Source organism: Chrysochloris asiatica, unplaced genomic scaffold, assembly GCF_000296735.1.
Source record: "Chrysochloris asiatica unplaced genomic scaffold, ChrAsi1.0 scaffold00096, whole genome shotgun sequence".
Taxonomy (NCBI): Eukaryota; Metazoa; Chordata; class Mammalia; order Afrosoricida; family Chrysochloridae; genus Chrysochloris; species Chrysochloris asiatica.
Genome location: NW_006408614.1, coordinates 5864595 through 5888532, shown reverse-complemented (window position 1 = coordinate 5888532; position 23938 = coordinate 5864595). Strand labels below are relative to the sequence as shown.

The 23938-nt window shown below is 42.1% G+C and overlaps 1 protein-coding gene across 1 annotated transcript in view; it reads right to left on the bottom strand.

Annotated features, from left to right (window-relative positions):
- Positions 1 to 9360: 9360 nt before the first annotated feature.
- The window catches only part of SPP2 (secreted phosphoprotein 2, 24kDa), a 15087-nt gene continuing 509 nt past the window's right edge, over positions 9361 to 23938 (bottom strand). The window contains exons 3-7 of the mRNA XM_006866814.1: positions 16316 to 16438; positions 14559 to 14666; positions 12483 to 12537; positions 11546 to 11596; positions 9361 to 9368 (exon numbers count right to left, since the gene is read on the bottom strand). Coding sequence (XP_006866876.1) covers positions 9361 to 9368; positions 11546 to 11596; positions 12483 to 12537; positions 14559 to 14666; positions 16316 to 16438 — 345 coding nt within the window. The remainder of the gene's footprint in view (positions 9369 to 11545; positions 11597 to 12482; positions 12538 to 14558; positions 14667 to 16315; positions 16439 to 23938) is intronic.

The window sequence follows — 23938 nt, the reverse complement described above, 5'->3', positions numbered from 1 at the left end:
ATCGGGCTGCGAACCTTAAGGTCAGCGGTTCGAAACTACCAGCTGCTCCGCGGGAGAAAGATGAGGCTTTCTACTCCCGTAAAGATTTACACCCTCGGAAACCCTGTACAGGGTCGCTATGGGTCGGACCCGACTCGATGGCACTTAACAACAACAACAACATTACAATTAGCAAAAAAGATATTGAAATCATTATTTTTTTTTTTTTCTACAAGCAGTATAATGTTTAATTAAGAAGTTAGAATTCAGTATCAGAGATCCAAGTTATATATTTTTGTTTGTTTTCATTTTGATATGTGTGTGTTTATGTGTCTTTGTATTTCTGGGTATTGTTTAAACAACTGGAGAAAAAACGCAGCAATACCAAATGTTGGTGGGGAAAAAAAAAACCATGAAAATCTGAATCAAGTATGAACTTAGCTCATGATAATGCATTAATATTGGCTCATTGACTGGGAAAAATGCATCCTACTCATGTAAAGTATTAATAATAAAGGCAGCCAAGTGTGGGCTACATAGGAGCTCTCAGTATCACCTTCACAACTTTTTCATAAATCTAAAAGTATTTTAAAAACAAAAAGTTCATCGAAGAAAAAAAATATATATATATATTCAGAGAAACTAGGAAACAGAAATGTCAAATGAGAGTCAAGCCAGGAGGGACAAGTCTTACCAAGCATTTGAAAATGGAATAAGTCCATCAGTTTGTTACTGGATTAGGAAGAAATGAGTCACATCGAAATCAACCACAAATGACTGAGAATAACTTAGTGCATTATCCATCTCACAAAGTCGTTTTCAGAGATGCTAAGGCAATTGCGGTCTGATTGATGGGTACTAATTTAGACTGGGTCTTGAAGAGAGTAAATGAATCAAATTTGGATATTTTTGCATTCTTTAAATACTGTTTCCACAGAAGCCACTACAGGCAGACCACAGAGGTACTGGGGGTTCCATTCCAGACCACCACAATAACAGCAACTATTTCAATAAAGCGAGAACCAACAGATCTGTTTTGGAAGAAGTGCAATCAGAGTGCTCCTTAGAGGCCAAGATGGCTAAGCTTCGTCTCTCCTACTTTGGACACATTGTCCAGAGAGAACAGTCTCTGGAGAAGGATGTCATACTGGGTAAGGTGGAGGGTCAGAGAAAAAGAGGAAGACCCCCAACGAGATGGATCAGCCAGGTGGCATCATTGATGGCGTCAAGTGTGGCAGCGGTAGTGAGGTTGGCTCAGGATTGGACATTGTTTCGTTCTGCTGTGCGTGGGGTCATTATGAGTCGGTTCTGACTTGATGGCACCTGACAACAACAACAACAATGATTTTGTGTATGTGTGTCCCAGTGCATAGAAAAGTTGCAATCGCACCATTGTGTAGTATATGAAATATGCAATAACATTCTGAACATGTTTGACATGTTGTAAAAATGACTAAAATATAACACAGAGATACAAAGTGAGCACATGCTGTAGGAAAAATGGTGCCTGTAGCCTTGCTCAGCACAGAGTGGCCTCCAATGTGTCAAAAGCACATTATCTTTGAAGCACAATAAAGTGAAGGGCAATTAAACAAGGTGTGCCTGTCCTTGGTCAGCCCACAGTAGACTGGCCACAAAAGGAAAACACAAAGATCTTTCTACAAGAATGCTACCCAACTGGGGCAGGTTTCTAAATAAGTAGCCTGGAGCAGATGGACTTCAGCCCCTTTGTTACTTTCCAGATGGTACCTGTTTTGACAGAAAACTGCTCACTTTACTGCTGGTTCACTGCACTGAGAAATCAGAAGCAGTGACACTATTTGGGTGAGAAAGTGATTTGTCAAGATGTTGCTTGACCCTTTACGCAAAGATGACGATATCTTAAAAATTCAAACTGGGCATAAAAAGAAAGACCAACACTCTCTGACACTGAACTACCTAGGACTGATAGTCTTTTAACAACATTGAATTCACAACCATTACAAATATTGGTCTAAAACACATACTTGACAAAATTATTCTGAACACAGCCTCTTCATGAGGCCTCAACTCCTAAAATTCCAACTCAGGCAACTCCATGCATGTCTGAGTAGAATTGTGCTCCACGGTGTTTTCAGTGGCTGCTGTTTCAAAAGCAGACCTCCAGGACTGTTTTCCAAGTTGTCTCTGGGTGGTCTAGAACCTTCACTATTTTGGGTAGCAGATGTGTGAGTTAACAGTTTGGGACTCTCCTAAACACTTGGCTAACACCAAGTTTTATGCCATTAGCTTCTCATCTAAAACTTTGATAGTTAAACCTGTTTTTAAACCTATTTTGTTATTTTTTTAACTTTTTATTGTGAGTGGGATGAAGGATTACAGAGCAGATCATCTTTCCAGTCCACAATTCATGCATTTTGTTACATTTCATTTATTGAAATCCCCACAACGTTAACATCCTTGACCCCACTTCCTCGTTGTGTTTCCTGCTTCCATTCCTCCTTCTTGCCTGACACTTCTAAGCTTTGTCCTTGGGTAAAGATTTAAAATCTGTCCTTTTCATCTAAATGGTTGACTATAAGGAGCTCTGGTAGCGTAGTGGTTACGAATCGGGCTGTGAACCTTAAGGTCAGTGGTTCGAAACTACCAGCCGCTCCGCGGGAGAAAGATGAGGCTTTCTACTCCCGTAAGGATTTACACCCTTGGAAACCCTGTACAGGGTCGCTATGGGTCGGCTCCGACTCGAAGGCACTTAACAACAACAACAACATTCTACAGCAGGAGTGGAGAATCTTTTTTTCAGCCAAAATTTATAGCATTATTCACAGACCATACAAATTTATCAAATTAAAAATTGGACTGCTCTATTTGGTCAAACATTTAATTAGCTCACCCCTAATGTAATGGGCTCCTTCAGGAGTGGTGCTGTAGGATCAGTACTGGACTGAGAACCACATGGTCAACTGTTCAAACCCACCACCAGATGCTCCTCAGAAACCCTATACAGGGTTGCTATGAGTTGGAACCAACTCAATGGCACTTAACAGCAACAATGTAATGGCTAGAACTGTGGTTGCTTTGGCAAGGCCAGACCAAATAATTTTGCGAGCCTTATATGGACCAAGGGTCAGACATTCCCCACCCCTATTCTAGGCCATGCATACCTCCCTAATATTATTGTCCTTCTTACAGACCTGAATACTGTTTGATTAAACCTATTTTTAAATCACACAATGAAGAAAAAGGAAAAAGTAAGACATTTATTATAGATTGGTAATAATCAGAGGAAAAATTACAAAATTAATAAGTTAATTTTCTTTGTTAGAAGTTCTGTTCCTTCTGATGCATTTCCTGTTAAAAAGAGAAAAGGAAGGGGAGAATTAGATCTCTCTGGCACAGTTTCAGGTTCTTGACTTAGAAGAGATGGACGAAGGATTCCTAGTTGCCATTCAAGAAGGTATCCATGATGGCGGGAGGACAAAAAAGCCAGCTCCTGAACAAAGAAGATGGATAAGGGACAACTCCAGAAAGAAGAAGAGGCGGCAATTGAGTCTTAGGAAGAGGGATGCAGTCCCAGAAAGGAAGCCCAAGTCTCAAAAAGGGGAGTCAGAAGAAGACCCTGAAAAGTGGCTGCAGGAAAGTGTTGGGACTCAAGATGGTCTAAAAAGGTGCTTGTGGTATGAAGGTGAGAAAGAAGAATAAACTCATCCATCCAGTCATCTGAGGATGCAGGGCCAGACGTAGGATTATTCAGTCAGTCATTCACTCATTAAACATTCATGTATGTATTGAGCATTTACTAGTGATAATTGTATAGCCAAGTATAGCTCCTGGCCCCCAAAAAATAACCACCTGCTAGAGAACACAGAAGTAGTTATAGGACAGTGTGATCACTACACAAAAATATTTAGAAAACCTGAAGAAAGGAATAATATGGATTGAATTGTATCCCCCCCAAAATATGCTATAAGCCTATTGTAATAATCCTATTTGGCAATGGCATTTTTTTGTTACCTTAAGGAGGCAGTGTTAGTGTAATATGTGTCTTCAATGAATCTCTTTTGAGAAATGAAAGAGCAGAGATAGAAGAAGATAGATGATACCGCACATGAAAATGTCCAAGAGTATGAAGCTGGTTTTCATTCTTAAGATGCACCATAGATTAAATCAATGGGCTGGTAACCATAAAGTCAGTTTTTCAAACCCACCAGCCACTCCTGGAAACCCTATATAGGGTCACTATGAGTCGGAACCAGCCCAAAGTCACACAACAACAGTAACAACAACACAGATTAAAGAGAAAACCCACAACTGACATCTTTCATGAAATAGTTTCGTTGATGAATTTGTCTTCCATTTTAGCTAAATGTCAATTGACTTATTTCAAATTCTAATCTTTAGAAAAATGAACACAATTATGCTTAACCTAAATTGAAGGGATTTTCGTCTGCTCAAAAAAAAATTTTTTTTTTAACCATTTACTCTGTGCCAGTTTCTGGGCAGGCACAGGGAAGACCATAGCAAAGAAGACTCTGGATTCCCTGCTCTGAGGGAGTTGGGAGGGGGACAGAGAGGTTCAAAAGCACCCATAGTGAGACCTGTCCAGTGTCAAAATCTTTATGGAGACCTAGAGCAGAATGTCAAGTCTGATTGAGGGGTGGGTGGCAGGGGTGCAAAAGACAACATCCCAGGAGAAAAGAAAGCTGAGCTGAGATCTCAATAATGAGGGGGAATTAGTCAAATAGATGTTCCAGGTAGAGGATGCAGCAGAAGGAACTGCAAGTCTTTCAGTATTATCAGAGTTTAGGGGCAGGTGGCCTTGGAGACATGAGGCTAGAGAAGTGGGCAGAAGCCAGATTATGAAGACCACTATGAGCCACACTCATATGGACTTTATCTGAAGTATGGACTTTATCTGAAGGCCGGGCAGTGTTTGGTAAACTGGAAAGCCCATGAAAGTCCAAGCTTCATTATTAACTTGAGTGCTTGTGTGGAAAAAGGTGCCCTGATCCAGTACCTATAACTACATCCGGTCTGTGATCAATTTTTTTTAAGTGTGTCCTTCATGCTGTTCTCTAGTATTTAGGTGCAATTGAAAATAGAGTTACCTTTGCTTCAAGCCCTGGAACTGAGACTTTCTATACACGTGAGATTCAGTGATGCTCAGGGTGCTTTTTGTCAACCAGGGCTCATGGTGTAGTTCTCCAAAGTATAGGGGGAAAAAAGGAGCAAGCACGTTCTTCCTCTTGGCTCCGTGTCTGACTTTTGAACACCTGAGGTGGCTCTGTGAGTTAATGCACTGGACTGCAAAATTGGTTTGAACCACAAGGTTGGTGGTTCAAGCTCACCAGTCACTCCTCGGAAACCTTAAACAGGGTCGCTCTGAGTCAAAACTGACTCGACAGCACTTAACAACAACAACTTCATCCTATGGAGTCCTGATGTGGATAAGCACTAGACCACAAAGTCAGCTTGAACTACAAGATCAGTGATTTAAACTCACCAGTCGCTCCTCAGAAACCCTATACAGAGTCACTATGTATACAACAGCACTTAGTAACAACTCCATCCCATAAGTGAAGTGAACGTCAAAGGGTTTAAGTGGGAAAGGGGTAGAGTCTCCTTTATGTTTAAAGACAAACCTGAGGACAGCATGCAAGGTGGACCCCGTGAGAAGGCAGAGAGTGGGTAACACAATGTGGGCTCAATTGCAGAGAAGATGTGTGGGCGAAGCAATTAGACTGAACCCCTGGGGCTGTTGGGAGATGATAAAGGATGAAAAAGAGTCAATGATGCCCCCAAGCAAATTAGGTAAATGGTGGTGCCTTTGATTAAGATGGGAGCTTGGAAGGCAGCCAGGTGAGTTTCAGGAGACGGTGGAATACCCCGTAGTAACTGCATCCAGTAAGCAGTTGATATAAGGGCCTGGGTCTCAAAATAGAGCATGGTAAGAGATACATATTTGGAAATAATTTCACATCAGTTATAGTTCAAATCAGGAGGGAACAGTCGCTGGAGAAGGATATCATGTTTGATACGGGGGAGGGTCAGAGAAAAAGAAGAGGACCCCCAGCGAGATGGATTGGCAAGGTGGCAGCATCAATGGGCTCAAGCGTGGCAACAATTGTGATGTTGGCCCAGGATCGGGCAGTGTTTTGTTCTGTTGTGCATAGGGTCGCTATGAGTCGGTACTGACTCAATGGCACCTAACAACAACAACAACATAGGTAAAGTCAGACAATTGGAACAGATAACAGAGTAACCTGTAGAATAAAGAAAGAATTTAAGGGACAATACAAATGATTGCCGTGGTGGTTAGTTGGTGGTGAAATGCCACTGAGTTGGTTCTGACTCATAGCAACCCTATTTAGGGTTTCTGAGGCTACAAGTCTTTATGGGGGGGCAGAAATTCTCATCTTTCTCCCACAGAGAGGCTGGTAGATTTGAACTGCTGACCGTACGGTTAGCAGCCCAATTTGTAACCCACCACGCTACCAGGGCTAGTATTCTAATTATAGAAAAAAATCAATTTTCATAGATCTGAGGCATTCGTACTCAGTTTGTAAGAAGCAGAAAAGTTCATGGCAGGTGAGGAGGTGGAGGTTGAGCCACAGTCTGTCACGCCAAGGAGTTCAGTCATGATGGAGGTTATGGAGGTGCTAGGGTCGGGAGAAGGGGACTCATATAAGGGAGACTTGACCACAGCAGTGGCAAAGGTACAAAAGGTCGCAAAGCCAAGAGAAAAGAGATTGAGGACCAACATCCTGGAAGAGGCAAGAGATGGTGGAAAGGTAAGGATGAGGGCTCAGTAGCACATTACAGACTTTCAGAGGTGTGGGAGCAGCAGTCTTCAGGCATTCTCTTCAAGTAGTTTCTACTCCAAATACATGTTTCTAACTGGGTTGTCTTACCACAAGACTGTTACTCCTCAAAGCCAAAATATGTCCTTGCTTTATGCTGGCGAGCTGGTAGCCTTCTGTTTCCAGGAAAGAAGAACCTTCTCGTGATCTCTAAAGATGGAAAGAGGATGCATAGAATTCAGTTCTGGAACTTTCTTCTAAACTTAGATCCATATGGTATTGCTGTTGTTAAGTGCCATCAAGTCAGTTCTGACTCATGAGATCCTATGTAGGGTTTCCTAGGAGTGGGTAATGGGTTTGTACTGCCAACCTTGTGATGATCAGTCCAGTGTTGATCCTACAGCACCACACCAAGACTCCTTATCCATGTAATATCTTTTTTTAATCTCAAGAGGCATTTTCTCAATGCAGTAACCAGCTCCCAGATGGCCTCTTGGGATTTAAACTCTGGATAATCTGCTCCCTAGGAGCTCTGGTAGCGTAGTGGTTATGAATCGGGCTATGAACTGCAAGGTCAGCAGTTAAAAACTACCAGCTGCTCTACAAGAGAAAGAGGAGGCTTTCTTCTCCCATAAAGATTTACAGCCTCGAAAACCCTGTTCAGGGTCGCTATGGGTCGGAACCTACTCGACAGCACTTAACAACAACAACAATCTTCTCCCAGGCTGTACTAGGGTAGGTTTGTGGGGTGAATAAGGGAGAAGTGGTGGTTCATCACTTCCAACATTTACTTACAACTGACTGTGTCTTCTGTTTTGGGCTCTCTCCCTCTTACCTCTCACAGTTCACTCTGGGGAAAGCCAGTAGTCATGTTTTGAGAACATTCAGACAGCCTGGTAGAAAGTCCAATCAGAGGGACTTAAAAAGAAGCTCCTCAATATGACATCTATGAAAAAAATGGGCTACCAACATGAATGAGCTTGGACCTGGAATCCTCTGCCAAAGACAAGCCTTCAGATGAGATCACAACCCTGGTCCACATCTTGTCTGCAACCTCATGAGTCACCTGAGCTAGAACCACCAGCAAGGCTGTCTCTGGGTTCCTGGCCTTCAGAACAAATGCTTGAAGGTGAGATGACAAATTTTCATGGTGGTAAGATGCTGAATTATGGAATAATTTTGCCACATAAGCTAATTGATGCTCCAAAAATGGTTATTAATCGCATTCACCAGATTTATTTCCAAATGACTTCTGGCTACTTGCAAAGCTGTATCCAAGTGCAAATATTTGTTACCACTAAAAAGAATCAACCAGGGTCCTGGTGACTCAGTAGGTTAAGCATTTGGCTGTTAACCAGAAGGTTGGCAGTTTGAACCCAGCATCCATTCTGCAGGAGAAAGATGAGACCATCTACTTTTGTGAAGATTGGCAGTCTCAGTACACCTAATGGGCAGTTCTGTCTGTCCTCTAGTGACTACAGGCCACAATTGACTTGACAGCAGTGGGTTTGATTTTGGGTTAAAGGGATTCAAATGAACTGGCAAAAAATTCTGAAGCTAAGTACAAAGGAAAAGTTCAAGATTATTTTTCAGCAGTGGTAACACTGTTAAAATGAATGTGTGCTCCCCCCAAAGCGACAACTTGAGAAAGATACAAAATGTAAGCTATTCATTATTATTAGTATTATTCAAGTGCTATAATTTCATCTAAACTAGAGTGTGGCTACTAAGGACCAGACCTTGAGCCCAATGACTTATCTGTGTTATTCACTTTAACGGGAGCTTTGAACATTGTGTGAATTTCCCAATTCTTCTAGAAAACAGCAAGGGATGACATGGAATTTAGAGTCTGGTAGAACCTTTTTAAGGCTTTCTTCACTACCCGTATCCTGGATCAAAATTCTACATTAGTCCTGTAGCTTAAACAAGTTACACAAACTTACTAAGCCTCAGTTTGCTCACCTCCAAAATGGGAAGAAACTTAGTATTCCCTCACAGGATGGTTATGAGGGTTAAATTGTGTTCATTACTACAAAGTGAGCACCCTGACACAAAGTAAGTTGTGGGATGACATCAAGAGCATCATACAGGATGAAAATAAAAGGTCATTAAAAGATAGGAAAGGAAGGAACAACTCTGAAACTTGCTCACCAGCATATAGAAACTAAAGGGAATGGAAGAGATGAGGAATTAAAGAGCTGAACAGTAAATTTCAAAGGGCAACTCTAGAAGACAAAGTCAGGTATCATAATGAAATGTGCAAAGACCTGGAGTTAGAAAACCAAACACACATACACTCAGCATTTCCCAAGCTGAAAGGACTGAAGAAAAAATTCAGACCTCGACTTGGATTACATGGGAATAATATTGAGTAATGCAGAAAGCATCAAAAGAAGATGGAAGGAATACATAGAGACACTGTACCCAAAAAGAAATGGTCAATGTTCAACCATTTCAAGAGGTAGCATATGATCCAGTGCAATGGATGTTAGTGAAAGAAGAAGTCCAAGGTGCACTGAAGGCATTGGAGAAAAACGAGTCTCCAGGAATTGATGGAATACAAATTGAAATCTTTCAACAAACTATGCAGCATTGGAGGCGCTCACTCATCTGTCAAGGAAATTGACAGACAGTTACCAGATCAACCAATTGTAGAACTCCATATTTGTGACCACTCCAAAGAGATGTGGCCCAATGGAATGTGGAAATCATCAAACAATATAAATAATACACATGCAAGTAAATTCTTGCTGAAGATAATCCAAAAACAGTTGCAATGGTACTTCAACAGAGAAATGCCAGAAATTCAAGCCAGATTCAGAAGAGAACGTGGAACTGGAGATATCATTGCTGATGTCGGATGAATCTTGACTGGAAGCAGAGAATACCATAGAGATTTTTACTTCTGCTTTATTGACTGCAAAAACTTTCAACTGTATAGATCACGACAAACTATGGATCACACTGAGAAAACAGGCATTCCATAACACTGCATTGTGTTCAGGAGGAACCTGTACACAGACCATGAGACAGTTGTTTGAACAGACCAAGGGGATATTGAATAGTTTAAAAGGTGTGTGCCAGGGTTGTATCCTTTTACCCTACGTATTCAATCTGTATGCCGAGCAAATAATTCGATAAGCTGGATTATATGACAAACAGCATGGCATCAGGATTGGTGGAAGACTCATTAGCAACCTGTGATATGCAGATGATACACCCTTGCTTGCTGGAAGTGAAGAGGACTTAAAATACCTACTGATGAAGATCAAAGACTACTGCTTTCGCTATGGATTGTACCTCAATGTAAAGAAAACAAAAATCCTCACCACTGGGCCAATAAATAACATCAGGATAAATGGAGAAATGATTGAAGTTGTCAAAGATCTCATTTTGCAATAGACACCCATGGAAGCAGTAGTCAAAAAATCAAAGGACATATTGCATTAGGCAAATCTACTACACAAGACCTCTTTAAAATGCTCAAAAGCAAAGGAGTTATTTTGAATACTAAGGTGCATCTGACCTAAGTCATGGTGTTGTCAGTAATCTCATATGCATGTGAAAATTGGACAATGAATAAAGCAGACTGTAGAAGAATTAATTCATTTGAATTATGGTGTTGGAGAAGAATATTAGAAGTACTAAGACTGCCAAAAAAAAAGAAAAGAAATCTGTGTTGGTAATAAGTACTGTCCAAATGCTCCTTAAAAGCAAGGATGGTGAAATTTAGTCTCTCAGATTTCAGACATGTTATCAGGAGGGACCAGTCTCTGGCGAAGAACATCATGCTTGGTAAAGTGGAGGGTCAGAGAAAAAGACAAAGACAGTCCCCTACCCCCAGTAAGGCAGACTGACACAGTGGCAGCAGCATTGGACTCAACGCCAATTATACCAACAACTGTAAGGATGGTACAGGACTGGACAGTGTTTTGTTTTGTTGTGCGTAGGGTTGCTATGAGACAGAACTGATTCAAGGGCACCTAACAACAACAATAAGTACCCCCAATGGGAGGGATTGATACAGAGACTGCAGCAATGGACTCATTGTGTGGATGCCAGAGGACCAAGCAATGCTTCATTCTGTTGTGCATGGGGTGGCTATGAGCGAGAACCGACTCAACAGCACCTAACATTAACAATAAGCTAAGATGTTGATTATTAAGCAATTCTTCACCTAAATAATCAGGTAACACAAGTGGTTTCCCAAGTTATCACGAAGATTAAATGAGAAGTAGTTCTTTCCCCAAACAAAATCAAACTCACTGCCATCGAGTTTGTTCTGAATCATAGTGATCCTGTATGACAGAATAGAACGGTCCTATAGGCTATCTGAGCCTATAAATCTTTACGGAAGCAGATTGTTACACCTTTGAAGACCAATTCATAACCCATTACACCACCAAGACTCCTTGGATCTACACAGAGGAGGCACTAAATAATTTTGTTTTGTCCCCTGATTTAGAAGTCCAGTTGAGTATGGAAGACAAAGGGGACATTGAAAGAGTTTGGGCTGTTCTGAAAATTCAGAAAACAGGTCTGTGCTGACTTCCTGAGGCAGATTTGATATGTCAACCCCAGGTAACTTTTAAATGAGTGAACGAATCAAGATTAAGACTCTCATGGTTTGCAATAAAGTTTAGACAGTATCATTCCTTCCATTTCATTTTAAGTATTCTATCTTTCAGGGGTTTGATGCTCATGAAGTGACTTCAACAGTGTCTTGATGTTCAGAGAAGGGTCTACAGGGCTTGGGAGGTCCTCTGGGAGAAAATTGAACCACATACCTGGTGATCTTTCATAATATTGTTGACTACTGGATTCATGAGGAGTGAGACCTGTAACACATTGACAATCATAAGGCAACCCCCCTCCCCAACTTCCAGAATGTTCTGTGATTTTATTATTGATGCCACAAATATGCAAGATGTTTGGGAGATCACCAAAGAGTTTTGCCACCATCACTACCATAGGGGAAAGTCTCAGGAACATGGAAAACATTAGTCCAATTCCATATAACCTCAAAAAAGAGACCATACAAGAAGAAAAGAGATGGACTCGCTCTTTCAGCACCAAGACACTCAAAATGATGGTCAACTCTAATCATAGAGGATCACAGAGGTCAGCCATAACTGGTTGAACGAGGTCTAGTCCTGACCTTCCCACTACATATTACGGAGTATCTGGGTCCAAAAGTGAATGGGCCACATGTACCCCAGAGGGAACAGGTAAGCCCAAGACATGGGTCCTCTTAGGGAGAAAACCAACACTGGTCTTTCTATTTGACAGCAATGCTGCAGCCATCAAAGAAAGCAAGAATGGGAAAACTCCAAACAAAAACCACACCATCAGGTTTATTCTAACTCATAGCAACCCTACAGGACAGACTCTAACTTCTCTGTAAGGTTTCTGAGACTGTAAGTCTTCACGGGAGCAGACAGTCTCGTTCTCCCTCAGAGCGGCTGATGGGTTTGAACCACTGACCTTTCAGTTAGCAACCCAATGCTTAACCCATTATACCACCATGATAAAAGAATATCTATATGAACAGTTGTTTCCTTGTTGCCTACTATGAAGAAAGAAGCAAAAGTAAATGCTATTTTCTTTAATTTCTGTATTTTCAAGGGTTATATATGTGTATTTTCAGTTTCAAACACAGTCATTAACAAAGAACTATCATATGAATCTGTTTCAAGAAAAATTTTTAAACAGCCCTCAACTTACCTTGTAGAAAATTGTTTCTCCATTTATAGGCTCTCAGCATGTCCTCAAAAATCATCTAGATAAATGTAGGCACCAACATGTGTCAGCACATGTATCAGCATAAAAAAGATCAGAAGGGGGGGAAATATTTTTATACAGTTAAGAAAAAAAATCAATATTATCAAATTCGGGAGTTTTCCCTCTCTGAAATCCCCACGTTGTGTTGAGTTAGGAAAAGATATGAGCAGTCTTCATGAATGTGTTGAATTAGGAAAAGGTGTGAGCGGGGTCTTCATGAAGATGCTGGGAGATGCCATAGTCACAAAGCAGGGTGGCTGTTTGGCTCACAGTCCTTCTGATGAGTGTCTGGGCTACCTGTTACCTTCTTCATCCTGAACACACATAGGTAGTCTCCTGGCCACCATCACAGTGATTAATTAGTCTAAGATGGATGTATGCCAAAAAAAGTCAAATAGGACAAGAACAGTCTTTTCGCAACAGGATGTTGAGATTGTCTCTTGCAGAACCCCTGAATCACACCATATAGAAAAATGAACTCAATATGGATCATAAAACTAACCATAAGAATAAAATTATAAAACTCTTAGAAAACACAGCCTATTGTTCTGTTGTGTCTGAGGTTGCCAAGAGTCAGGGGCTGGTGTGACAGCACACAACAGTAGCAACAACTGTATGTCAAACATGGTCCTAGACTATCAAAATGAAACATCCCCTGTCCTTATGAGACACACATTCTAGTATGGAAAATAGTCAACAGACAGACAAATGAATATGTCCCATCATTTCATGTAGAAAAATACTGATTTTACAATATTACTGCAAAGCAGTCAAGGAGATTGAGAGAAAATGAGAGTATCCTGCCATTCTGAATATCTGCTGTGGCACTGTGGGTTAATGCACCAGACTGCAAAGCTGCTTCTCGGAAACCCTATCCAGGGTCGCTATGGGTCAGAACCAACTCAATGGCACTTAACAACAACAATATTCTATACTAGACCCTAGACCAGAGCTTTCAGACACATCATCTTACATGACTCAATGACCTATGTTGTCATTGTTTTTATTGTCATAGGTGCCATCAAGTCAGCTCCAACTCCTAGTGACCCCTATGCACAACAGAAGGAAACACTGCCCGGGCCTACGTCATCCTCACTGTCGTTGGTCCTCACTGTCAATGATCCTCACTGTCGTTGGTCCTCACTGTCGTAGGTCCTCGCTGTCATTGATACTCACTGTCGTTGGTCCTCATTGTCGTTGGTCCTCACTGTCGTTGCTATGTTTGAGACCATTGTTGCAGCCACTGTGCCAGTCTATCTTGTTGGGGATCCTCCTCTTTTTTGATGACTCTCTGCTTTATTAAGCATGATGTCCTTCTCCAGGGACTGGTCCCTACTGATCACATATCCAAAGTACATGACAGGAAATCTCACATCCTCATACTGTTCCCATTTAACACGTAAAGTATCTGAGGATCATGAAGGTTAAAGCTAAGTGGTTGAGCTTGGGTCACTCCAGTGACCACTGACCCAGTGCCAAGAAGTTACAGATTTAGATCTAATCCTTTGAAGATATGCTAGCTGCTACTTTGAGCTCCTGTTGCAAATCTTAAGGGAAAGAGGGTAGCAAGAGACTTGGCTGGAAGAAACAGGAGACTTTAGAAATGAACTGGTGTGTGTAAAAGCGGAAAAATCAAATGAGTTAGCAGAGCTACGTTAATCCATACCTGAGTGATTTTTCAAGTAGTGTACCACAAAACAAATTCATTAATAAATTTTAGGAAAGCAATTGTTGCCAGAGAGTGGATTCTGACTCATGGTGACCTACGCCCCCATGTGTGTCAGAGTAGAACTGGGCTCCTTCGGTTTTCAATGACTACCTTTTCAAAAGTACATTGCCAGTCCTTTCTTCTGAAGTGCCTCCAAGTGGATTCAAACCATGAACCTTTCAGTTATCAAGGAATATGTTAACTATGTGTGGCAGCAGGGACTCCTACTTTATCACACCATTTGGCTTTTCACAGACCCACATAGGCCCTAACTGTCACTGGCGGACAGGAGCTCCAACCCCTGGTCTTACCTCTTCACTGCTGTCCGACTCAGAGCTGGATGACCAGCGGCAGTGGACCCAGACATCCCGTACCTGGTGTGCAGAGACCTGCACAGAACTTCTGCAGACAGCTACTGGCTGGAAATGACAGACAGTGAGTTACACCTCCAGCTGCTCTAGAAAAGATTAGGGTCTTCCCAAGAAATCACACAATACTACAGGGTGAAAACAGAACATAGAAAGGAAAACTTTACAGAGAGGGATTTCATTTCTCCAAAATGGAAATGTCTCAATACCTGAGCAGAAACACATGAAATATTTCAATAGCTTTTTGGAACTTCAAAGGAGCTCTGCTGGTATAGTGGGTTGAATGTTGGACTGCTAGCCTCAAGATCAGATGTGTAAACCCACGAGTTATTTTAGGGGAAAAGATGAGGCTTTCTGCTCCTGTAAAGATTCACTGCCTCGGAAACCGAGAGAGCAGTAATTTTACTCTTCCTTTCAGGGCCGGTTTAAGTTTGATTAAACTTTTGAAGCTTGATACATCACAGGCCTCCTGAGTACACACATCCCCCTCTTAAGCACTGAGGGCCATTTCCCATCTGAAAAAAAAGGAATGGTTACAAATCCCAAAGGACTCTCTTCCTCTTTGACCTCTGATTTCCTTACCGCTCAATGCCTGCGACACTTCATAAACCAGGTTTCAGTGAAGTTTCATGAAACAAATAACAAAAACAAAGAATCACCCTTTTTCAGAATTTTCATCATTATAAACCAAAACCAATGGCCAACAAGTCAACTGTGACTCGTGGCATCCGAGTGTGTGTCAGAGTAGAACTGTGTTCCACAGAGTTTTCAATGGCTGATTGTTTGGAAATAGATCAATCATTGGGTCTTTTCTCCAAATTGCCTGTGAATGAATTTGAACCTCCAATCTTTCAGTTAGCAGACAAATGCATAACTGTTGGCAACAACCAAGGACTTTACATAGTTGTGAAGTGACCCTAATAAGAAGAGTCCAAGGACTCTGCTTCTGAATCTGACCACTTAGGAGAGTTAGCATTGGGTTGATGCTGTCCTGTTCAGGATTCATATCCATAGATGTTAGTTAAGGCCCATCCCATGTTCTGGTCACTGAGGATACAAAAAAATGAACACAATCTCATGAACCTACAAAATAATGCAACATGCATTATTTGAGGTTTATTTATATTTGTTGTTGTTGTTGTTAAGTGCCATCGAGTCGGGTCCGACCCATAGCGACCCTGTACAGGGTTTCCGAGGGTGTAAATCTTTACGGGAGTAGAAAGCCTCATCTTTCTCCCGTAGAGCTGCTGGTAGTTTCGAACCGCTGACCTTAAGGTTCACAGCCCAATTCGTAACCACTACGCTACCAGAGAATTTGAAATGTCTGTGTGGTTTTTCTTTGGTGCTGATCTCTTTGCCTTCACTCTGTCTGAAACCACCACAAAGGAGCAGGAAGGAGCCTGAAGCAACGTGGGGTCCCTCAAGACCACAGCCCAAGGTCCAGCAACAGAACCAAGGGTACTGCCCAGTGAGGCAACCCAGTCAGTGGTCAGGGTTTGTAACTTCTGAGTCAACTCTGCATCACAAAGTAAGATGCAGCTTTTCCTTACAATTGGGGTTGTGGCACAGTAAGGTATACACTGGACTGCTAACTGTAGGGTCACCAGTTCAAACCCATCAGCTACTCCTCAGAAACCCTATACAGGAATGCTATGGGTCAAACTGACTCAACAGATCCTGACAACAGCAACCATACTTACCACATAGAATCCCCTTTGGAAGTCACAGATAGAGGGATCTTCGCTGGAATCTCTCCTGCATACAGTTTCTCGAATACTGAATTCTATGTCCATGCTCAAGTTGTCCTCATCCACGACACTGACCTTCACAAAAATAAGGGTATTTCTGAAGGGTCCAATACTTTGAAATACTTTCCCTGCATGGTGAGTATGCGTTGACAGGATCACCCACCACTATTAAAGCTGTAAATGTTTGTGGTAATACCCTAGTCATTGTCCTCGTTCCACAGACCAGAGACTAGAGACCCGAGAGAATGTGATGTACCAAAGTCAAACAGAGCCAAAACTCAGGTGTTCAATTCCAAAGCAAGAGTTGCTTCTATCAACGGAGAAGAGCCGAGAGCGGGACCCTACCCAGAGAAGCAGTGAGGCCCGAGATGGAGGCAGAGATGATGACGTGGAGTGATGAAGAGGCTGGGGACTTTGCATCCAGAGAGGGAGAGGGACTGTGTGCTGAAGAATTGGGGAGGGAGTGTAGGGGGTGGGTTTATAGGGTATACCCTTTGGTTGGTTGATGATGCATGGAGGGGATTGGAACCATGGCAATGAAATGATGTACGGTGGAATGAATGTAAAACTAAAGTTCTCCCATGTAAAATATCATATAATTCACAATAAAACATGGGGGGGGGGGGGAAGAGTTGCTTCTAATGGTCTATGGTGACATATTTTTTTATATTCTTTTCCAAATGCTCCATCATTCCTGAGTAAGTTGCTAAGTGACCTGTCCAGTCCTTGCGTCTGCTTGATGAATTCTAATCTGTACACAAGGCTACACGCTTTCTACCACTTTCCACCAATGTGAGCGCATTTGCTAAGGAATTGTGAAGTTCTAGGGACACAGAAGTCTCTGTCATTTATTGAGGGCCATTGTGTGTTCCTGGTGTGGCACTGCGGGTTAATGTGCTGGACTGCAAAGTCAGTTTGAACCGCAAGGTCAGCAGTTCAATCTCACCAGTCGCTCCTTGAAAACCCTATACGGGGTGATATGAGTTAGAACTGACTTGATGACACTTAACAACAGTTGTGTGTCCAAGGAGCCCTGCAGTGGTTAAGTGCTTGACTGCTAACCAGAAGGTCAGTGGTTCAAACCTATCAACAGTTCCTCAGGAAAAAAAGACCTGTCCATCTGTTCTTAGAACTATGACAGCCTAGGAAACCCTATGGGGAGGTTCTAATCTGTCACACAGGGACACTATGAGTCGAAATTGGCGACAACAGTCTTGAGTGCTCAGCACTGTCTTTGTTCTCTAGTGTGCTATAACAGAAATACCATAAGAGGGGACAGGGCTTTAACAAACAGACATTTTGTCTCTCACAGTTTAAGAGGTCAGAAGTCCAAATTCAGAGCGCTGGTTCTTAGGGAAGATTTTCTCTTTGTTGTATCTGGGGAAAGGTCCTTGTCTCTTTTCAGCATCTGTAGCCCAAGTACTTCTTGGAAAACTCCATCCACCTTCATATTAATCTTCCCCAGGATCTAAGAGTTTCACAGTTCAGGGACCCCAGGTCCAAAGGACACTTCCACTCCTGGCTCTTCTGTCTTGGTGACTGTAGGCCACTCTTCTCTACTCAATTCTCTCCTCGTTTATCTCTTGTCAGATAAAAGATGTTGCATGTGATGCCCTTGAAAATCTCCCAGGGTGGTGGTGGATTAGGAGCTAGGCTGCTAACCACAAGGTCAGTAGTTCAAATCTATCAGTTGCTCCGTAGGACAAAGATGAGGTTTTCTGCTCCCCTTAAAGGTGTACAGCCTTGGAACTGTTATGCAGGGTCAGTCGCTATGAGTCCAAACTGACTCAGTGGCACACAACCACCACCACCGTACCCTCAATCCTCTTCTTGGTTTGTCACGTCAAATCAGTTCATGAAGGATAGCTACATCTCAGCCACCAAGCCACTGAGAACCCTGACACAGTCAACTTGACACGAAGCCTTAATTAGCACAAGCAGCAAAGCACTACTGTCTTTTTCTCTGTGTTCCTCTCCTGTCTCTCTCTCTTTCACGTCCCCTAGTAGAATCTGAGCTCTGGGACAGCAGTGGATTGCTCTGTCCTCTTCACCCTCCTCTGCATCTTCACCATCTTGTCTGAGTCCACCTTCAGTTTCCCCTGCTGTGCCCACTGAGGGAACAGGCTGGAGAACCCAATGGCACAGTGGGAGTGAAAGCCTTCATTTCTTATGTCACATTCTTTCTTAAATTAGGAGCCTAGAGCTAAGTAGTTGAAAATATAGCTGTGAGAGGATTGGATCCAGGCAAAAGCCACTGGTTTTCAACCTGGAATCCCCCTCAGAATCACCAGAGAATTCCAATTTAATCAGCCCACTAGGAGTCCTACTGTAGCATCATAGGATAAGCACTGGACCTCAAGGTCAGTTTGAACCACGAGGTCGGCAGTTCAAACTCACCATCCAATCCTCAGAAACCCTGTACAGGGTTTCTATGAGTTGGTACTGACCTGATGGCACTCTTGCTGGATATTAAGAGTATTTGAAGCTCTCAGGTGAAGCTGGGATGAGATTGCTGGTCTTGTGAAAGCAAACTCAGAGGCAAAGTCCACTGATCCCTGCTCGAAAGCCCCTGCCCACATACAAACAGGACTAACCACTTATTTTCTTTGGACATTTTCCTAGAGGTGAAGCTAGGAGATCAAAACCCATCAGCATGTTTAACACTTGTTGTTAACTCTTTTTTTTAAGCTTTTATTGTGAATTAACTGATCACTTACTTGGAAGAACGTTGGTTTTGCCCTCATCCTGTTGTATTTTGTTTTATTGCAGTGAATACTCAGGAATATATAACCATTTAAACAATCAAAGGGCACATTCTGCAAGCCTCCCTCTTGGCCGCCAGCACACAGCCTTTCACTTGCCATGAGTTTTGAGTCCTCAATTGCTCTCTCTCTCTCCATGACATCATCTCTGTCTCCATCTCTGGTGTCACTGCTTCTCTGGATAGAGTCCTGCATTCCACTCATGCTCTTCTCCCTTGATGGTCCCAGGGTTCTCTGTTCCTGGACTGAAGATTAACTACTCGCCCCTTTTTGTTACAAAACTTTACCTTTACAGTTGTGACAATCACAATTAGTTATGATAACAATTACTATTGAATCATAAGAATCCTATTCCCATCTCCTTTCACCAGACCTGTCTAGACAAGATGAAAATGATTCAGTGGGGATTCTACCTTCCCGCACACACTCTGAAACTAAACTACCTCATGAAAACTTGTAAGCCAGCCACTTCCTTCTGTTATAGCCCTCCTCCACAATTTTAGATAATCAATGTCTAACTTGACCATCCCTATCAACCCTGTATACAGATGAGATAGGCTTGATCCTTGATACAAAGATTCCTTCCCTCTCAGTTGGTATTTTGAGCTACTACATCCATAAGTATAAGTCAAGTTCATCAAACTATAGCAATTTACATTTGCATCCTTTACCGAATTTCTTTATCTTCCTCTAGTTGATCTCTGGTCATCAAGCCAGCAAAGCTAGGGCAAATAGGTACTATCTGAAAGTTTGGGTGTTCTTGTGTACCTCCCCCCCACTTCATATCAACTGGATGTTTCACTCTCAGCTTTAGCCCTCCATGGATAGATAGGTCAGGAGTTCCCAAGTCTTCCCAAACTTCAGACTAACCAGCCCTTCCTCTTTTCTCATCCAGAGGTTGACAGGAGTCTATGAAACATGGTCGAACTTAGCCCATCTCTTCATTACTGACTTTCACCCACTTCCATTCACATGTAGACCAATGTGGTCACCAGCTAGCTTACATGCCTGTTTGTGTGTTCCCTTTTAGTTACGTCTTGGAGGGGAATTTGTCCTGAAGGGACTTGATTGTGGGCCTTGATGGTTCCCCAGCGAACAGCTTGCTTGTTCTCATAATAGCCAAACAGACTGTTGGTTTTGTTTTTTATTTTGTTTTTTCTTGCTGGTCTTTTCTTTCAGGAAATATCTTCTGTTCCTATAGCTGCTCCGGGCTGATTTGCATGTGTTGACTTTTTTTAACACAATTTTTCCAAATTGCTTGCCAAAGATAATTTTACCTAAACTCTCTCCAGCAAAGCTTACCATTTCTTTTTCATTTTGTTACTGTATTCCTGATATATATATAGAGAGAGAGACTGTTAGAGAGCCGATTGTTTTTCAAGTTCACTTACTCACTTGCTTTTCTTCTTTTGTAGATTGTTTGCACCCTCAGTTCCAGGGATCTGCTCACCCATCACTCTCTTGATAAGTTAGTGTGTCTCATTGTGAACCTACCATTTCTGTAGAGAATGGGTCTATCTGTGGCTGTTTATAAGTGTTTCTGGAATCCTTGGGTGGTATAAATGATTAACGCCTTCAGCTAGTAACTGACAGTGTGGGGATTTGAGTCCATCGAAAGGCATCTCAGAACAAAAGCCTGATGATGTACTTCTGAAAATCAGCTATTAGCAACTCTGATACAGGGAGCCGCCATGAGCTGAAGTCAGAACCAACTCGTTGACAACTGGTTTGTTGTTAGCTTATTTATAAGCATTTGTAGAAGATATGATTCACAAGAACAACATGAAGCAAAGTGTGGAACCCAGGAGAGATCAAAGGATCTGAATGCCATTTTCCATGGAAGGAGAAGAGATTTTCCGGGAGGATTCAGTGGTGAATGTAGCTTGACCACTGACCTTGAACAGCCAGAGATGGCTGGCGAGGGGTAAGATTAGGCAGAATTCCAGTAGGAGAGTGGTATACAATGCATGTTGTTGTTGATAAGTGCTGGTGAGTCAGTTCTGATTCTCATAGTGACCCTGTATAGGGTTTCCAAGGAACAGCTGGTGGGTTTGAACCGCTGACCTTGTGGTTTGCAGTCCAGTGCTGATCCTACAGCTCCACCCCAGGACTCCACAGCATATGTAGGAGTCCTTTTTGGTAGGTGCACATCTACTGGGTTTAGGTCTCAGCAATTCTTCCAAGATGGCACTCATGCTGGGATGCATGCTGGGTGGCTGTGTGCACACTGTCTTGTTTCCACAGGTCTGATTTCAACACTGACAATAGTGGGTTCTCTTGGGACCTGGCCGCCTACTCTTATTCATTTAATTAAATACTTACTCTCTTCAGTAGTGAGCAAGAGCTAAATTGCAAATCATTTTTAACTGTTTATCTATTTGGCAAGTATGTGAAGTCTGCAAACACTTCAAGCAGATTTCTTTCCATGCAAAAGATGGAAGCTGGTGCAACCGTAGGCCAGGAAGGGACTTCTTTACTCTGGAATAAAGAATAGAGGCCCTGGGTGGCACACGTGGTTAAACTCTTGACTACAAGCCAAAATGTTGACGGTTGGAACCAACCCAGAGACACCTTGGAAGACAGGCCAGGGGTCTACTTCCGAAAGGTCACCACCTTGAAAACTCTAAGGAGTCCATTTCTACGTGCACACGTGGGTTGCCATAGTGGAATCAGCTCAACAGCAACTAATAACTCTTCCAAAAGGAACTCAACCTTTGGCTTAGCAGATGAACATACAGTTCCTCCAGAGAATATCCACATTCAAGGTACACCACTCCAGCTATGACAGCTGGTTCTAAACTAGGGACCTACCCAAAGGATAGTCTACCGTCATAATGACCTGTGGCTTCATAAGTAAAGAGAATGAGGAAAATCAGACTCAGGTCCTAGTAATTTGGAAATGAGCCACAGCCAGTATGTGATGAAGACAGGTCAAGATGACTATGTTGTATTTGGAAACTGGGGTAGGAAACCATGAGCCATGTGTTCCTCACAGTAGCAGAAAAGACCAGACAGGGGCAAATTAAAGGGAAGGTAGAGTGGATAGAGAGTGGGAGAAGGCACAGAGAATTAGCAATGGTCATCTGGTCCCTGCAAAGAAGTGGTACCACTGAATTCCTGATTCATTTCCACTCTGAGTCCCAACCACCCAATACGGCAGGTTCATTCCTAGGACACATTACTTTCTACAACGTGTTTCATCCCCGACTTTACCTAAACTGCTGTTGTTAGATACTGTCCGGTTTATTACAACTAATAGAGACCCCATGCACAATAGAATAAAAAATACTGCCTTGTCCTGTGTCTTTCGCACAAGTGTTGCTGTGTTGAATCCATTGTTACAGCCACTGTGTCAATCTGTCTCATTGAGACTCTTCCTCTTTTCCTCTTTTTCTCTTTACCAAGCATGATGTCCTTGTCCAGAGACTCATCCCTCTTGATAACGTGTCCAAATTATGACAAAGTCTCAGCATCCTCTCTCTCAAGGAGGGTTCTGGCTGTACTTCTTCCAAGAGAGATTTGTTCATTCTTTTGGTAGTTCATCTAAACTAGCTTGGGGGTAGTTCTGTTGCTACCTTCCATATGATTCCTATTAAGACAATAACTAAGCTGATGAGATCATCTGAGAGCAAGAGACAGCTTACCACTACTGCTTCTCATTTGAAGGATCTTTCTTGATTTTTTTTAAACCTATCTTAGACTTAGTCACCAGAACAGAAACCCAAGAAAAACCATCTTTCCGTATTTTCCAAAGCTAATAGAAATAGAATATTACCGTGTTGATGAAGGAAGGAAAGCAGGTTTCTTCAACTCAAAAATTATAATTCACTTCCTGTGTTATGAACAAATTTAAATTATTTTTAAAAATGTGTTGCTTGTGGAGTTGATTCCAACTCATGCTGACCCCTTGTGTGTCAGAGTAGAACAGAGCTCTTCAGGGTTTTCTTGTCTTTAGTCTTAACTGATGCAGGTCACTAAGTCTTTTCTTCCACTGTACAGCTGGGTAGGTTCAGACCACCAAACTTTAAAAAGTAGTGGTTTACAGTATTTGAACTAACTACTGAATTGAACCAGATACTCATTTCCAATAAATGAACAGTTAAAAAAAAAAAAACCTTCAGGAGGAACTAGCTGGGTTTCAGGTCACAGTTAGGCTGTTTAGACAGCACTGTTTGGACTTAGATGAAGCTAGAAAGAAAAACATAGCAAAAGAATTAAGCATCAAAAGTAGCTTTGATTAGAAGTGGGTTTTATTTTGTTTTTCCATGAGCTGAGTTCATGTGCCTAGATGCTAAAGATCAAAACATCAAACCCACTGCCTCTGAGTCAATTCTAACTCGTCGCAAGCCTACAGGATAGCAAAAACTGCTCCTGATTAGATTGCAAGGTCAGTTTGAACCATAAGGTCAGTGATTCAAACCTACCTTGGCAACCCTATACAAGGTCGCTATGAGTTGGAACCAACTTGATGGCACTTAACAACAACAAAGTAATAGCCAATAGTGTGGCTTAATGTGCCAGACCGCAAAACCATTTGAACTGCAAGGTTGGTGGTTCAAGCTTACCAGCTGCTCCTTGGAAACCCTACACAGGATCACTATGGGTCGGAACCGACTCAATGGTGTTTAACAACAACAGACTTATTAAGAACAAAGCTTTGGTATTCTGCAAAGTAACATATTGTTTTTGTTTTATTTTGTTTGTTTTTACAAAGTGATAGCATATGAACTTTATAATGATATATATAAAATGAAAATAAAAGTAGGCTTGGGAGTTATGTAACAATAATTGTGATTAAGTCCTTGTCTTACAT